We start from the raw sequence: 17,628 nt of genomic DNA, 5'->3' as shown, positions 1-17,628 counted from the left end.
GTGGCTGAGCGAGAGATCTGTTGAGGCACTCCCTCCCACCTTCCCGGCAACCAGGCGAGCCAGGGTCAATTTAAGCCCTGTCATGCCGTCTACCTCACCGCACAGTGACCTGATATGTCAGGTACAACAGGGGCTCGTGCTGGGTAAGTGGGAAGGAGAAGGGCTCTTGTTGCATTGGGCTGCCGCCGCTTTTTTACGGCATTTGTTCCCGCCCCAGGATTGGATGGACTGATGCCGCTTAAGCCCGACATGGGCGAATACCTACTTTTACTGCCATCTTGCGCGTCACCTTCCATGGCACACAGGAGATCGCTCCGAAAACGGCAATGCACGACAGATCTAAGGGTGTCCAGGTGTGGCTGTTCATCGAGGACGCGACGCGCCAGCAGCAAGGCCTGAAGCCTAGGCATTTAATAGGCACGCAGGTACGGAGGCGAGGGAGGTAATGTGGCCTTGACTCAGGTTGGAAACGTTAACAATGGTTATAGGTGTGGCGTAACGCTTGCGCAGGGTTGTAGTGTGGCTGATAGCAGAGAATCCGGTTTTGGGCCAACAACCACTTGCACACCTAAGGGGACGTTTTTTCTGCTTCTTTACATTGCTGTGTCCTCCTTTCAGAAGCGAGGCTTGCCGACATCAAAACTGGACCATCACGTTGGAGGCTGATTCCGCCCATCATGGGAGCACGACTCAAGCATCACGCTCCCGTGACAAACACAATCACATGACCGTCGCAGCTGACTGTATGATGGTACGAGTATCCGACGTAGCACTCCCCTTACCCGGCCGCTATTTCGAAGATGACTCAGAGACATATTTACCATTGACTTTGAGTGAATACGACGACTTCTTCGGTTGTTCCGCAAGCCACAGCGACTGCATTCCAATTCTGGTGCTTGCCGGTGCGCGGTGTCGGAGAGCGAAAGCATGAACCGGCCCTTGCGGGCATATGCGCTCCGCCGCGGGCTTGCTTTATTTAAAGTCAAGGGGGTTTCTGGTGTTATGGTGTACGCTCGCGCTCAATACATTCTGGTATGCACCCCGTGACCGAAGCTCTTTTCAGCAGAATCACCCATAAACCGCGGTTTCGCCGACACCGCGCTACCGGCTAGGGCCTACCTCAGTCAAGATGGGCCTCCGGCTTCCTGCGCCTTCCTGTGTATGAGGACTGCAAGTGTACAATACAACCCTGTTTGTTTGTTAGCGTAGTACGCCGCCCCACAGAGCTTTCCCTTCTCTAGTATAGCGCTGAAGCTACTGCGTCCAATTGAATGCGTCAACTTCGACCCACATCTCCTCGATCTTGAAGTCTCTCCTACGTGACCTCTCCAAAGCAGGGCTACCAGATACTCAAGACTGCTCTCAACTTCAACGCAAGCCGAAACTGAGCTTTCCCGGTGTATGAGCCCTCTATTGAGGTATTGTAAGTTATGATGATGCTTTTTAGGTCGATTTCTGCATTCTGCCCCACGTGAAGTACCGAGCTAACGAACAAACAAGGGGGATATTGTAGTATTGTATGTACACAAACAAGGTCAATTCAGCAATCGCGACAGACCAGGTAGGATCAGGGGCTCCGGAATCCGGGTCGCGCGTTGGCAGGCTTGCTTCGTCTTGTCCCTGGCCAAATCGCTCCAGATGGCGCCTTCCGCTCACCACCTTTCGGAGCCACGGAACTTTGTAAGGTACGGGTACTTCGAAAGGCCACGACTTCTGTTAGTGACCCCAAAATCTTGTATGTAAAAATCATCCTCTCGACTACCCCTCTTAACAGAATTGCGAGCCGACGAAGGTACCTCCAGAGCAAGACTTCTAGTGGCATATGCTCGCTGCGGTGATACACGTACGCATTAGTCCTTGGGTCACTCCGTAGTACTGGTGAATCGCATGCCAACCAGTGCAGATCCCACAATAACAGGGGCATGCCTCGCAAATCGCGGGGGAATAGGATCGACAGCGAGCCGCACCAAGGCTCCCCTTGAGCAAGCTGAGCAAGGACCCTGCTTCTTTCGACCTCTGTCTAGGTATGTATGTATTCAGCAAAACTTGCCTGGACCCGCCGGGTTTCTGAATCTGGTCACCAACTCGGTCCTCAATAAGCTTTGCTATCTATCGAGGTTCGAGAATTACACTACATGACATTCTACGACTCGGCCTCCAGACCAGCTTTGGATTAGAAACGGCGCAGCGCCCGGCTACCGTCCCGGCTACCGTCCCGGCTACCGTCCGTCATCCGATGTTAGGTTCTAGCCCGGCCGTCCTGCTCCGGATGGCTTGTTAAAACCGCACTTGTCGTTGTGCGGTAACACGGCATACGATGCCAGCACTTGATAGGGAGACACAGGCCCATGTGTGGCTGCACGACTTGATGACTTCTTGTCGATCTTCCCTGGGATCCCAGGGCTTCCACGTTTTTGCATGCCTCTGACAGCGTTACACCACCTGTTGTCGACTTCTGATTCGTTCAGTGTTGCGCAATCGGAGCTGCAGAACGCGGACGACAAAACAGCTTCAGCTCCCGCACTCACTTGACGGACAGGGGTCGCCGTTCTGGAAGCTTATGCCCGGTATAACGGTGGAGATTTTCAACGATCCCGGCATCTGTTCGTCGAGATCTTCTCATCTCATCACTGCAAGAAAGGCGAGCCGTGACAATGCAGCTGCCACCCCCAAGTACATACAGCTCCTTACCGACGATAGTTCCAGCACTTTTACTACCGCTGGATTCATCATTCAGATTTCGGAGTTTTCATCCATCAACCGAGGGGCAGCCCACGCTCGTGCGGAATGAACACCCAACTGACCAATGGTGTGGTAGCTCCGCCCTCCATACCAGCACCAAGGGATGCAAACCTTTTTCTTTAAGCAATCCGCACTGTCGGGCCTCCCGGCTACCTACACTAATAAGGTAGTGTATCTGTCAGGCTATATGTACTGGGAGCGACCGTCGTCTCAGCCAGCCAGCTTAAATCATGGGGTCTTTAGGTGCTCTAGAAGGGTAAGATTGCGACAGCTAGTCTATGTCAGCCCGTGCTTCGGGACCAACTACAGTAATGTTATCCATAGTGTGGCCCGAGTGTGGTTGCACACATCTCGTGTAGCCGTCTTTCTGACGGCCTGAACCGCCAGCTCGGGACCCCAGACCCAGAGGCAAGGACCAGGTCGGCGAGGGTAGGGTAGGGATTTCCACGGCTAATACGTAAGTAAGTATACTCCTAAGAGACCGTACTACCCAGCGGGCCAGCGCGCTGTCTGACGACGAGGTCAAGACAAAAAGTAGAGTAAGCCGCCCGGTCGTAGCTTCAGTGGGATGGCATCGTACAGCAGCTTTGAGGCTTTCCGATGTTCTAGAAGCTCGCGGTTTCGCTCTTTTCTCGGGAATACGGAACATATATAGATCAAATCTTCTTGTCGTGCAGTAAGTATATAAAGCACGGTTGTACGTACTACGTAGGTATTCTGCAAGTCATACACTGCTGTCCATGCCAAGGCTCACCTGTGGCAGATTTCGTTGACATCCATCCTCACGATCGGGACGGTTTTACTCTAGTTAACGGCCTTTACACGGCCTTATCCGCGATCCTGCGATCACGGCATGAGTGCAAAAAAATCTTCCTTGGGCTTGCATCAAGCACCCCTTCTAGACTTCTAGAATAGGATGAAGCTCACGAATGTCTCGTTTTCCCACGTTGCACGACATACGCAATATGTCAGGGGAAACCGCTTTGCGCATCTCGTTGGTCCTGGTGAAGTGTAGAAGTGGGAAGGGAATCCTGTAGGTGTGAGGTACTAGAGCGCCCTAGGCCGAATGCAGACAAGGAATGCGGGTCTTTTCCGGCAATGGAGAGATCTCGGCAGCCGCCGACGGAAGTGCAGAAACCATCAACCTGCAGGGGCTGTGCAAAAGTGGATTGGGCTCCCTGCCAGCGGCCGGACTCGGCCTTAGCTCCGATGCAAATCATTTGCAAGACCGACTCTCAACTGGCCACAAATCATTTGGAATATCCCAGGACAAGGCTGTTGTTAGTTTTACGGTTCCCTCTCAATCCATGGTCACTTTTTTGAGCAGAAGCTGACAATGCAACGCCCTCGTTTTGAACGGTGACCAGCTCTGAGCAATTGAGTAAGGACCCTTCGGAACGATTACGAATGATGACTGAGCCGACTTAGCATCAGCTTAAGTGATGCTCAGTGACTCGGTGATGACGCTAGCAAAACACGAATTCCCAAAGTCCGGGGAAATTGACGAGATGACTGAGACGGGGAGATGGGTACAAATTAAGACAGTCATCAGCGCTTGGCAATTCCGTCGACAGCCTAATTATATGTCGTACACTACATTACTACAGTATACGAAGCGACTGTCATCTACAAGAGTGTACGAACGGACTCAGTTGCCTTAAGGCCGGATGCAACCAGCAGCTAGTCCGGTCAATATTCGGCATCGAAGTTGCAGAGTTCGCGCAATAGCTGTAGTGTTGCTTACTAAAAGAGATACCGCGAGTCGCCGAACAAGCCTTCTAATGTAGAAGTGTCGACCGAAAGAAAAATTTTCCTACCTTGAATGAGCGACCGATATGTATGCAAGTGCACTGCGCCTCAAGCATGCACAACGAAAGATCCGATCGGACCAGCCGTTGGTGTGCTCCCAATCGATCGGCCCTACTGTACGTCTGTGTAGCACGCGACGGGAACGGCGGAACAGGGCCGCAGGGCAGGGGCACAGCTCGAAGTACAGTACCGTAGGGTACGAACAAGACATAAGGTTAAGTACACTCCCCGAAACATTCGGGCACGTGTAGCAATCCTCATGCATGAAATTTCTTTCCAACTCACAAAAGTATCTCGAAACAACGTTACCTTTTACTTTACTGACTGAGGTGTAAATCAGTCGTGCACCGCCAGACACCGACTACATTCTGTAATACATATACACCAAAGTGGAACAAAGTGCACCAAAGGAGACCGCGACCCGACCCGACTTGAACCCGACCCCGGCGGCCCCGGTCCTCGGTCCTCGGGAGCTGACAATCACGCATCGGTAAGCCCCAGGACTCCGCATTATAAACGCGGAGATTAGCGACCAGGGCCCGGCGGCGCGGCCAGGCACCTCAACGGTCTGCCGACATGGCCGGGCCGCGGGGCGAATATACACTATCTCCACACACCATTGCATTCTGACAGCTTCGCCTGGTCAAAACCTGTTTGTGAATGACAGGCGGTGTTTCGCTAATCCCCGACGCTACAGCTCAAGCCATAAGCTTAAACGCCGATCATAACCGGGAGGGCACCGATCAAGCAGTGCTTGTTTTGTTTTTGCAATAATAGCAGTTTTCATTTTCGTCTTCGTCCTTTCCAATGACCTCTACATCAGCTCTCTGGAAAGAGACAACACCAGCAGGAAAACATGAACAAGAACCCTTCCATCCATGTCTCACTCGCTCCAAATGCTTAAATGGGAAAGAAGAAAGAAGCGCAGGCATGCAATGAAGATACCCGTAGAACATCACCTGTAATCAATTCGCTCCCCGCTCTTCCTATCGGCCTGCTCATCCTGGTGAAGCGACCACGACGACCATCGCTATAACTACTTCCCAACATCGCCCACCGGCTTCACATCCACGTCACAGCACAGTAAATAGGCCAGATCACATGATTCAAGTGTCCACGCACTTGTATGCTTTCCCAAGAAACAGTAGATCTATGTCTTAGTAGATGAGCTGCCAACCGGAAAGCGAAAAAGTGTTAGCCGAATATCCAAAACTTCACACTTCTGCTTCTTTAGGCGCAACTGACCTCAATCAGCTTCTCCGTCAGCGCAAAGTACGCCTGGTCGCGTGGCTCCTGGCTCGTATTGAACGAGCAGCTCCTCCAGAGGCCGCCAAAGCCCATATCGTCGAGGATCTCGTTGAGCACCGCGACCGACTCGCTCGAGTTGGAGAACTTTGGGTTTGAGGTCAGCGTCTGCAGCAGCGTGTGCGCCGCCTCAAGAGTGGCCGAGCTCTGGCAGTGGAGGAGGATGTCGTCCAGGATGGTGATGATGGGGCCGCATCTGTTATTAAGTATGCTTAGCATAGAACGTCCAAGGGAGAGCCAAAGAAACCAAGAGACAACCCACAAATGCATAACCACCCCAGGTCTAGCCAGCGCAATCCGGTTCAGCCACTGCAGGCTACGATGCTGAACCGCGTCCTCAAGGTACTGGAAATCCACCAGCTCGATGGCCGTGTTAAGCAGCAGATCCTTATCCTTGATCCTGCCCAGGTCCTGCGCCGCCCTCAGCGTGCCCGGGTCCGCCAGCCCGCTCGGATTGATACCTGCCGTCCACAGGTGCTCGCGCAGCTCCTCCAGCGACGCCGTCCGCGCCAGGATGAGCGCCATGTACGGCGACGCCGCCATGTCGCGCACGTCCCTGTCGGCGTTGGCACCGCCGTTGCTCTCGGGCGACCAGCTTGTCATCTCCAACAAAGTTGCGAGTACCCTCAACGCGGTACCCTTGGTGACCGTGTCGGTTAGACCCCTGACTACGCAAGCGCACGCCGCAAAGTGGAAGCTCTCAGCGTTGAAGTGAATTCCGTAGGCCTCGTCGAGGGGCAGTGCCGCCTCTTCAAGCTGGGCCCTGCCCTGCAGCAGGTGCGGGACCATCTTATCGGCCCCTCCGCGCATGTCGCCCGATGAGCTGATGTTAGTGAGGACGGCCTCGAGCAACGCGGCGGCGCAATTGAATAGGTGGGGCGGCACCAATCTCAGCAGCGACATGGCCAGCCAGAAGAGCTGCAGGCCGTACCGGGACGCTGATTGCAGCTTGGCCATCATCTTGGACAGCGCCGTGACGATGGCGACGAGCATGTCGCTGCTGCCTTCCTCAGCAAAGCGGGTCACGCTGTTGCGCAGCGCCACGAGGACCTGGTACAGCAGGTCGTCATCGACTTCTTCGCGGGCGAGGCAGCCCATGACGGTGAAAGCACGCGGCTGGATCGCCGGGTTGTTTTGAAAGGCTGTGCTGGCCACGAGAGACATCCATCGGGAACGCCACGCGTTGGCGGTATCCACCGACGGCGCCGCGATGGAGCACGTCTCGAAAAGAATGGTAGCTAGGTGCTCGGTCGCTGCGAGGGTAGGCCCGGCTTCCTGGGTAGTTGATATGGACGCACCGTCGCGCATAAAGGTGGCTGTGTTGACAAATATGTCGCTCTTGGTGTCCGAAAGCACCTCCAACGTTGCCCGTAGCTTGCTAAGCCGGTTCTCGTCGAGTACAAATGAGGTACATGCCGAGTGGATTGAGTTGACCAGCAGGCGGTGCACCACGACCCGGACCTCCGGCATGCCCGTGTTGGCGAGCATCGTGACGATGTGGAAGATCTCTGGCAGATACAGCTGGGCCTGCACGCCGCTGTCAAATGACAAAGCCGCGCAGAACTGTAGCAGCACGCAGATCTCATTCCAGACCGGGTTGTCAGGCAGGAACTTGGTCGGCCGCAGCGAGGACCGATTCAATGCCTTCCGCAGGCGCGATATGACCTTCCCTCGCAGAGTGATTGTGCCAATCGCGCTGGCAATCGACGTCAGCGTCTCGGTTTGGACGTCTTCAAAACCGAGCGTCAGGGCCGCCTTGATAATCTCCTCCAGAAATATGTCCAGAAGCACTTCGTCCTGATATATGGCGGGCCACACCGACTGCTCCAGGGTAAACATCAGCGTCGGGTCTGAAAGTGTGACATCGATAAGCTTCCTGAACAGCGCCGCAATCTTCTCCCTTCCCTTGTCGCTCTCACTTTCGCTAGCCAGCAGAGAGGTACGCAGCCCAGGAATCCAGGGCGCCATGTACGCCAAACTCAGGGGCTTTTGCTCCTCCGAGAAGCTGTCCCACCCGACGAAGAACTCATTCAAGAAATCCGACGTCAACTGAGGTTCCGTCTGTGCCAGGCTCTTGCTAATCTTGATGATGAACTGCGACGGGTCCAGTGGCACCATGATATCTTTCGTACTCATCAGCTTCGACGCTGCCGTAAACTTGAACGCCTTGCACAGCGCGCTCAGCAGATTATACGACGATAGCCTTAGCACCGAATCCGTACTGGCCAGGTTGGTCAGGGCAAGGTTCAGGAGTGTCCCCGGCACGTCCTGCGGCCGAATCAGTCGCTCAAACGACTTCATGGCCCGCGTGTCCTTGGCGTATTTGGCCTTTGCCGCGCGTATGTGCTGCAGCACCTCGGCCTTCTTCGGGCTTGTAAAGTACATGACAATTCTGCCGTTGTCCGCCCTGAGACCGAAGGCTGAGTCGTCCTCCGTCTGGATTGACGTGGGCGCCTCTTCCACGTCACTCAGTCGGAAGATGTCATTGACGGTCGTGCTCAGGCGGAAGCCGGGCACTTCCTGCTTCTTGTTCGTTGTGACTTGCACAAACTGACTGCCAACCTTGATCACCACATCAATCTTACCCTTGGATTTAGACAGCCTGGCAATCGGCTGAAAGACAAAGCGGGTATCCGTCACGACACTGATCGTTTCCTTGGGCAGATGCAGCTGGCTCAGGTGGAAATGCGCTTGCAGCTCCTGCAGGCTTCCTATGAGTTGGTATTCCACATTGGATGAACTGAACACGCTGTTTTCGTTCCTGGTCGACACCTTGAGGATGCGACGAAGACATTTTTTGGAGGCGCTGTTGGTGTTGTAGACGTAGATGCGCGTCAGCTGGCGAGACAGCTCGGTCGGCGTAAGCAGTTCCAGCTTCTGGAACAACTCCTCCTTGGGCTCGCTTTGCCCGTTGTAGCAGGTGGCGTCGATGAAGAGTCCAAACGGGCGGTGCCACAGCCGGCTGGCGAGCTTGAGATAGCAGTATATCAGGGTGTCATAGTCGATTACCTCTCCATCAATATTGCGAAGAATAATGCAGATGATGGACAGCCCGTCCTTACTCTCGCCGCCGTCGTACACCGCGCGGGCTGTCAGGAAGGACTCGGTAGTTCGGAAAGCGTTGCGGAGCATGAAATCCTGGAACCTCGAGTAAGCCGGGGGGCTGTTCGTCGCGATATGAGGCCGGTTCCATGTGACAGCCAACGGTGGTGGCCCCAAGTTCATGACAAGATTCTTCAGCGGCTCTAGCACGTGGGTCCGGCCTCTGTTCGAATCCGACGGTGACCAGACGAATTCCCGCCTCTCCCTAGAGGCAAGCCGCTGCCGGACGTGATCCCAGTGCTCATACAGGAACCTGTGAAGCGCCACACAGGAGCCAAAGTCAAACGATTCGCCCCCAGTGGTATCCTCCAGCGTGGTTGGCGGGACTGATATCTCCCGCAGAAAAGTAGTAACCTTGTAGATATTGTTCGTCAAAAAATCAATCAGCGGGAACATGTACGGCTCCTTGGCTCCAAAGAGCACATTATTTGCCAGATTTTGAATGACTTTGGCGATGAGTAGCAGCCCACGACGCATCTCCTTTGATGGCGGTGTTGAGACGAGCCCCTCAACCTCAGGCGCAACGATTGCAGGGCAGAAGAAGCGCAAGAATATGAAGGCGCCGACAGCAGTGTACTTTGCGTCGGGAAACTTCTCCAGGACCGAGTCCGAGATCTGCGCTCCGCGTCAGTACGATGATGCCAGCCGGTGCAGATGACAGATATACGGTGTATGAACCTACAATACTGCAAATCTTGCGAAAGGACGCCGGGATATTGGATGAAGATGAGCATATGTTCTCAATAAAGACGCGAGCGACAATCTGCAGGTGCTCCGCATTCGTCTGCAGCTCCTCAGGCGAGTTGACCTTGGTCGGGTCCAGCTCCAGGCTCAACTCCTTGGACGTCAGCATGAGCCTCTCAACCACGTTCTGCAGCGTGTCCTTGAGGTAGCCGGTGCCCTTCCACTTTGCGTATATGGACAACATCTTGGTAGCGACACAGGTTTGGCGGAGGAGCTCTGATTCGTTCTCTACGAATTGATCAGTTAGCCGGCCGATTTGAGACCCCGTGCAATCCACTCTGGCCGGACTTACCAGTCTCCTCAACCTCGTGCTTGATCAACGCCTCGAGCAGCACAAAACTCAGTCCCCTCGTCTCAAAGATGTTTAACAGTGAAATGGTGAGCTCGTCCACTTCGTGACTGGGGCAAACGGCGCTCATGGCCACCGCCAAGCTCGGGTCTGCCGTCAGCAGGTCTAGCAGCTCATTATACTTCTCAAGCACTGCGGCATCGCTCAGGTTATTGAACTCCGTGCCTTGCACGAGGATGTTATACAACACCCTCACAAACGCTGTCCTGATGTCCACATTTTCGTGGTAACCAATGCTCAGCGAGTGCTTCAATCCGACGTCGATATTCGCACTTAGCAGGTTGGAGAGAATGGTAATTGCCAGATCCGACGTTGACGCCTCGGACGCAGTGCTCGAGCTGCCCCAGTGGCCGTGATGGTGGCCGTCGCTCCGCACGATGTCGGACGCGTTCAAGTCCATATTTAGCAGCGACAGGAAGCGGTTAAAGTACTGATGAAACATTTGTGACTTGAGCTCGCTTGTGCCGGCATCCGTTTGCCCATCGCCTGGCTGAAGGGGAAGTCGGAATGTGAGGCTGGCAAGGCAGCGCAGGCAAGCCTTGTCGAGGTCCTTTTGGACGCGTGTCATTTCGTCCGGACGGCCGCTACCGTAGGAGGCGTTTTCTGGCGCCCGAGGGGAGCGCGGACGGGCGATCCAGCTAAAGATGTACTCGAGCAATTGGTTGCGGATGCGCACATCGTCACGGAGGTTGAGGTGCTCCTTGCGCTTGGTTACGGATTCGATGAGCTGGCAGGTTTTGATTTTGACGCGGAGGCTGCTAGGCGTGTCGGAGACGCCGTCGAGAAACTTGGCAAAATTCAGACACATGAGGCCGATGTGCAGGTTGGATGCTGCACCGAGCTCCGTCGCACCATCAAGCCTCTCGACTAAAGCCTTGAGGAGAGATGTGGACTGTTCGGCGAAGATGATGTCGTTATCGACTCCCTTGACACTCGGCTCAAGAGCGCCTGTGAACAGCACGTCGAGCTCTGCGCTAAGGGCTTTGAACAATGGATAATACAGGGATGACGGTACCTCGACGGACAGGACCTCTCGAATGGTCTCGCGGACCCGGAGGTTGGCGCAGGCGAGAAGCTGGATGCTCAACCTTAGATACCGTGTCAGGAGCGGTTCTTCGTGAATTCCAGATGACAGCCGGTCGATCCACCTCAGCCCACTAATGGCGGGCTCTTCTAGGTTAGATGCTTTAGAAACTTGCTCAGCTGTACAGATACCTCCCAGCGAGGCAAGGAAGCCTGAATAATTCCGCCATTCGGCAACCATGTCGATTATTAACCTCTCTTCGACGCCCTCGGCGGTTGCCTGGCAAAGCTCCTTGTTGAGGATCATCCACCTGTCAAAGACAAATTCCCACGCGTCAAGGATGCCGGCGCTAGGGTACTGCATGCGTCTCAACAGCGACCTGGTTCTCTTCTGGAATGCTACCAGCCCAGTAAACCTGAAGTCGCGGGCTGAAATCTCGCCAAAAATGTCGGCATTCCGGAGTAGAGTCAGGGACGACTTTGCTGTCGCCGGTGCTGTGTCGATGAGCCGGCATTCATCGAGGAACGTGCCAACACAGGATGTGACAATCTGGCAGGCTTCAATGTCGGCAGAGCAGAGCGATACCAGAAAGAGAGTCTCGAGCTTTGTCGAGGCAGCGGTCCGTTCAGGAATGTCATCAGAAGTCTGGCCAAGTTCTGGTATAGCGGTCAGGACTAGTAACCTTGACTCTAAATAGCCGTGGATAGACCTGAGCGCTTCGGCGGAACATGGCATTCTTGCCCTGTCGCAGATCGATATCAGAATGAGTGACCTGCGTATAGAGTTAGTTGCCTCGCCCATTCTCCTGTTGGCTCATGATAAAACATACGTAAGCTGCCAGAACCTGGTCTTGAAGGCCTTAGAGCTAAGACCCTTTGACGCTCTCAGCGTTGAGAGCACCTGCTCCTTTGCGAACAAGCGCTTCGCGACGCCCGTAGCCAGCCGCCTGACAGACTCGTCAGCGGCAATGACGCAAGAGATGAGTGCTTCGAGATTCTCCCGATAGAAAACGTCGCGCTCGCCTCGGTCCATGGGCGGGCCTTCGAAGAGAGTCATGGGAGAGGCATCCAAGAAGCTGAGAATATTGGAGATCATGCTAATTGAAGAAGCACTCTCCGCTGCCTTGCGCTGGGCGCTCTGTTCTTCAATGTATCCTTCGGCGAGAAGCTCAGACATGAACTTTGCAAAGTCAGCTGTCAAACACGTGCACTGCGAGGCGGAACTTGGAGAAATAGCTTACCTGCAGCTGCCCCTGAACGAAGGCGCTCGCCGCTGTGAAGAGCGGCTGATACTCTTCCCTATCGCCGAGACGAGCAAAATGCGCACATGCCTGGATTACGGCGATCTTGAAGCTATCGGGCGCCGAAGGGGCCAGACAAATTGCCGTGGCCAGGGTCTCGACGCAGTAGTCAAAATTGAGGTGTGCGAGCGACACGAACGCAGCTGTCATGATGTCCTGCTCAAACAGCACCCCCTCGGTTCCTGGAGCGAACCGCCTGAACACGGCATCTCTCACCTCATCTTGCACGTCCATGGCGTAGCTCATGAGGGCCGAATCGCTCTCAATATCAAAGTGCCTCGCTGCCCTCAGCAACAGCACCAGACAGTAGGCGGCCTGTTCGTTGCGGTTCCTCAACGCCTTCCTCAGCCCGTCCAGAAACTGAACCTTCTTGACCATGCTGGCGCCTTTCGCCTCGCGCAGATTGCTCGCGACCTCAAACACATCGGGCTGCAGGAATAGCAGCGTCATCTGCATCGGAAACAACAGTGCCTTCCGCCGGCCGTTGTCCCCTACCGTGTGGGCCATCTCCAGCAGCGTGTCGGGCGCCGTGTCGCGGCGCTTAGGGTTGTGCAGGGAATGCATCTGTACGAACTCGTCCGGGTAGCGGTCTAACCAGCGGGTAATGAGCTGCGGCAGGACCACGGCTATGGTGTTTTGGAACGATTTGCGGTAATGCAGGAAGCTCGAGCAAAACTCTTGTATGACGAGACCCAACTTCTGGCTGTCGACCCAGAAGTAGGAGACGAGGCGCAGCACAATGAGCGCGGCGCGCTCCTCGTCAACGGCGGCGGTATTCGGGGCGGCATTGTTCTGCGTGGGCACCGGGTTGCGGGATGCGTAGATTATGTTTCGGAAGAAGTCGAAGGCGATGGGCCAGCTCGAGGCCGTCATGTACTCAACCATGAGCTTTACGTGTGCCTCAATGGCGCTGGCATGGGCCTGGAGAAGGCTTCCTGTCTCGACGGGCTCATTGGATGAAGTAGAGAGCGGTGTTCGAGTGGGCTCGTCTGGTAAGGGTGTTGCGATGGGCTTGGCGGACGAATCGTCTAATATAGCCTTGGCTGGCAATGTGTAGCCGTCCGGAATCGGTTCGAACAGGACCTTGATCACGTCGAATATCCGGGCGATCTGCACATCGGTGAGGGACTCGGGCGGGTAGAAGGCTGCTCGCTGCGACGGGGACAGGGGGCCGTCCGACACGGGAGAAGCGTTGGGTTTGTCGACGGAGCCCCTGAGACGATACCAATTGCTGGCAAAGCAGTCGGCAATGAGCTCAAGGACATAGAGCTCCGAGAAGAGGACATGGGGCGGATGTGAGACGACGGATTTATAGGGGCGCGCCAAGTCCTCTAGCAAGTTGAGCAGAGCGTCGAGAATGAGGCTGATGGAGGAGGCGCTGATCTTGACGAGCGTGGCGCGCGTGATGGAGACGATGTCGTCCTGGGAGAGGTCCTGGGTCGTCGTGCCGGTGCGGTGGGGGAGCTGTCGTATGGGCGAGCAGTGCGATAGAGCACACGAGATGTCAGCAATTGATAGTCGAGGATTGCACGGCGGAAGAGGTAAACCAGATCAACAAGACGTACCCTCGTTGTAAGCCTCTCGACCAGGCAGCCTACCAGGCCCGCATCGCCGTTCATTTTGCGTTGACAACAGGAGCAGGGCTCGGCCGGGACCGTCCCATGATTTTGGACTACCGGAACCTCTTCGACCTGTTTTCTGATGGTTTCGCGTCCTGACGAAGGCCGCTTGACTTCGCCGCGAAATTTTCGGTCGACCACGATGGGATTACCGAGTTATTATGGTGATTACAGGGAGGGCCGGTCCTGCGGCAGCTGTTGATGAGATTACTATGTTGGGAGCTGCTATGTGCAAGGGATGCGAACTAAAACCAATAACAGGGAACGCCAAAGGTTTTGTGTTCACGACCGGGCGCACCTGCGGATTGCGGCAAGGCGGGGAGGGGCGCGCCAAACCGGAGCGGGGACCCCTACCGAAAGCCTTCCTCAGCTCCACTGGCCTCTACGGTAGTGGGGCCCTGCTGCGTGTGAGCTTCAGTGGTGAGGTGGGCCCGACCGAAGGCCTGCCATCGCCAATTTCAATCACTGCAACGGCCCCATGAGCAAATGGAACCTTACTCCGCTCACCGACTGCCCGACCTCCAATGATCCAATCCACGATCTTCAGGCCAACTCACTAGGATAGGGATGATGTTGCATTTTACTTATTCCACCCCAGATAGTGTAAATTTGACAGATGATACACTTTCTTTCCCTTAAGCCAAATATCTCTATCTCCGAGTCGACTTCATCGCAACATCGAGACGAAAGCAATAAAGTTGATCTTGTCCTGGACTCTGTAGACCACATTAATACCATTTCTACTGGGGACATTGATCATAGTCAGAGTTTGATCAGGACCCACTTCAGCCACGATTCAAGCCACTGCCAAGGCCTGGCATACACCTAGCATACAGGGGGCTTAGCTTACCACAACAACGGCCACTACAGCAACGGCCACCACAGCAACGGCCAGTATTACAGCTATTTTCCGCCCACACACCTACTTGACAGCCATCACGACCTTCACCGGCTACAACAACAATTGAATCATCTTGTGTGACGAATCTCGGTCCCCTACCACTGAAAGGGACTCCTTAGACTGAAGGTTGACTTGAACGGGGTGAGGTTCGGTAGAGCCAAAGGGTCTACAACAAGTGCACAAGCAAGTGTTCACACAGTAGTAAAGACAACTGCTTGCATTGCTTACTGGAGAACCTTCTGAAGGTCCTCCTAACGAGTGACTATCTAGCTAGTATATATAATCCTTGTTTCACCATGCCCTGGCGACTATCACCAGTGACTGTTCTGTATTCATTGTTGATACTCCGTTGTCGACAGTGACTTCCCATTATCACCAGTGACGGCTTGATCTTAGCAGTGATAATCCTCTGATTGGTCTGTTGAATGATTGGTCGCCAGACGTCTCGCGGACCCGGCTGCAGCCCCTCGGGCCGCCAACAATGGTCATTCCATGACACTAGCTAAAGAAGATAAGGCAGTATCAGGAAGGAAAGGTAGGCTATTATATTAAAGATAACAAACAGGATATTACCTTAGTATAGTTGCCTATATAGCTAATAATAAAGGTCCTTTACTATCCCTATTGCCAGTAGCTAACTATAAGATCCTCCTACTAGTTCTTTAACTATAGGATCCTTCTTTTCCTCCTACAACTAAAACTATAATAACGCCAATAATACTAAAAAGACCTTTCGATCAACACTACAAATTTCATTGGTAATATAGTTGCTTGGCCTTGCTAGGGAGTAAGTTCTATAAACAGTGCTTCCGTTAAGCGGACTAGGCCTACTACCTATAGGTAAATGGGATCCCTCATGAGAGCTGGCATTGAGAGGATAGGCTAGGCGACTTTGTTAACTAGGTGGCTTCCTAGAACCAGTTTTTCCAACCTAAAAATGCATGTAACTTCGAAAAGACCTTGGATTTAAAGCAATTTAAGCCCTGCCTAGAAGATAGGCCAAGCGACTACATTAACTGGGTAGTTTGCTGGAACTGGGTGGTTTCCTAGAACTAGGTAGTTTCCTAGAACTGGGTGGTTTCCTAGAACTAAATGGTTTTCTAGAACCGGTTTTTCCAACCTAATAACGCATACAATTTCGAAAAGACCTTGGATTTAAGCGATTTAGGCCCTACCTAGAAGACTAAGTAAAGAACTAAGTATTACCTAATTGGGAAAGGTTAAAGCTCTAAATTAATTCAATATAACTATCACTAAGTGAAGTTAAAGATCCTTCCTTAGCTTCCTTGCCCTAAGCCTTTATAGGCTAAAAACCATAACTTCCTTTATTGGTATAGCTTTGTCACGAAATAGCCATTGTTGGTCACCTAGGGAGGCTGCAGCCGGACCTGTAGGACAAACTGGCAGCCAATCGCTTAACGAACCAATCAGGAGATTATCACTAGCAAGGCAAGGCATGGACAGCGATAATCCAAGAGGCTCACCGTTGTCACGAGTGACACTGGTGATAATCGATATTATCACCAGTGAACATGGTGAAACGGAGTATTATATATACTAGCTAGATAGTTACTCGTTGGAGGACCTTCAGGAGGTTCTCCAGTAAGCAATGCAAGCAGTTGTCTATACTCTGTGTGAACACTTGCTTGTGTCAACTGTTGCAGACCCTTTGGCTCTACCGAACCTCACCCCGTCGTTAAGTCAGACCTTTAGTCTCAGAGAAGTCCCTCTCAGTGGTTAGGGGACTGAGATTCGTCACAAGCTTCCTTCGTTAGTACAACCTTCTTCGTTGCTACCACTTCCTTCATTGCTACAGCTTCCTTTGTTACTATAGCTTTCTTCGTTGCTACAATCTTCTTTATTGAGCTAGTGTCACGAACCAACCATATAACCCGGGCTGGTGGGGCTATGCAGTAGACTGAGCACCAATTAGGAATAGGTGCCAAAAAGGGTAGCGAAGAAAAGAGCGTGCCGCATGGACGCCCATGGTCGCCGGCGAGCACAAGCGTCCAAAAGAATAACCAGAGGGATATTCCTATCAACTATACTATTGCTAACTACCCTAATTACTACCTTAATTATAACTAACAATTACCCTAATTCCTCCTACTTCGAAGTCAACTAATAATGTAACATCGTCCTATATATACCCTCCTCCCTAGGCATTCCTGAGGGTCTTTACTTAGATCTGAATAGCGTATATTTTAGCTAGGTCAGAAATCGAAGTTGGTTCGCTATTAAATGGTATATTAGGGCTAGTAAGTAGGTAAGATGCTTAGTCCTAGAACTAGGTAAGCAATAGGAGAAATTCGATAACTAGCTGTGACGAATCTCGGTCCCCTACCACTGAAAGGGACTCCTCAGACTGAAGGTTGACTTAAACGGGGTGAGGTTCGGTAGAGCCAAAGAGTCTACAACAAGTGCACAAGCAAGTGTTCACACAGTAGTAAAGACAACTGCTTGCATTGCTTACTGAGGAAGCTATCGTGATGCCCGTAGGCCGTAGAGATTGTGAACTATATACAGCTTCCTCACTCCTAACTTATAGATCAAATCGATCTAGCTAATTAGCTGCATCTTAAAGGCCAATGTAGGTTGATGAAGGCTAATATAGAAAGGTTAAAAAAGCTAGGAAGGTTAGGAAGGTTAGGAAGGCTAGGAAGGTTAGGAAGGCTAGGAAGGTTAGGAAGGCTAGGAAGGTTAGGAAGGCTAGGAAGGTTAGGAAGGCTAGGA

At 53.1% G+C, this 17,628-nt stretch overlaps 2 protein-coding genes across 2 annotated transcripts; both read right to left on the bottom strand.

The window, feature by feature from the left end:
* Positions 1 to 2,951: 2,951 nt before the first annotated feature.
* Positions 2,952 to 3,606, bottom strand: N656DRAFT_387646 (uncharacterized protein). The gene has a single exon (XM_064809482.1). The coding sequence runs from the start codon at positions 3,389 to 3,391 to the stop codon at positions 3,014 to 3,016; it is 378 nt and encodes a 125-aa protein (XP_064673172.1). The 5' UTR covers positions 3,392 to 3,606; the 3' UTR covers positions 2,952 to 3,013.
* A 2,175-nt stretch (positions 3,607 to 5,781) lies between these two features.
* On the bottom strand, positions 5,782 to 13,994 carry N656DRAFT_702398 (uncharacterized protein; the record flags this gene model as incomplete). Its single annotated transcript, XM_064811023.1, has 7 exons — positions 5,782 to 6,052; positions 6,119 to 9,573; positions 9,641 to 9,930; positions 9,995 to 11,847; positions 11,905 to 12,254; positions 12,316 to 13,839; positions 13,941 to 13,994. 7 exons carry the CDS (start codon positions 13,992 to 13,994, stop codon positions 5,782 to 5,784), a joined length of 7,797 nt encoding a protein of 2,598 aa, XP_064673171.1.
* Positions 13,995 to 17,628: the final 3,634 nt, after the last annotated feature.

The sequence above is a fragment of the Canariomyces notabilis genome (assembly GCF_033297395.1).
Source record: "Canariomyces notabilis strain CBS 508.74 unplaced genomic scaffold N656scaffold_3, whole genome shotgun sequence".
NCBI classification, from domain to species: Eukaryota; Fungi; Ascomycota; class Sordariomycetes; order Sordariales; family Chaetomiaceae; genus Canariomyces; species Canariomyces notabilis.
Note: the sequence above shows the minus strand (reverse complement) of the source record. Positions and strands in the feature narration are given on the sequence as shown.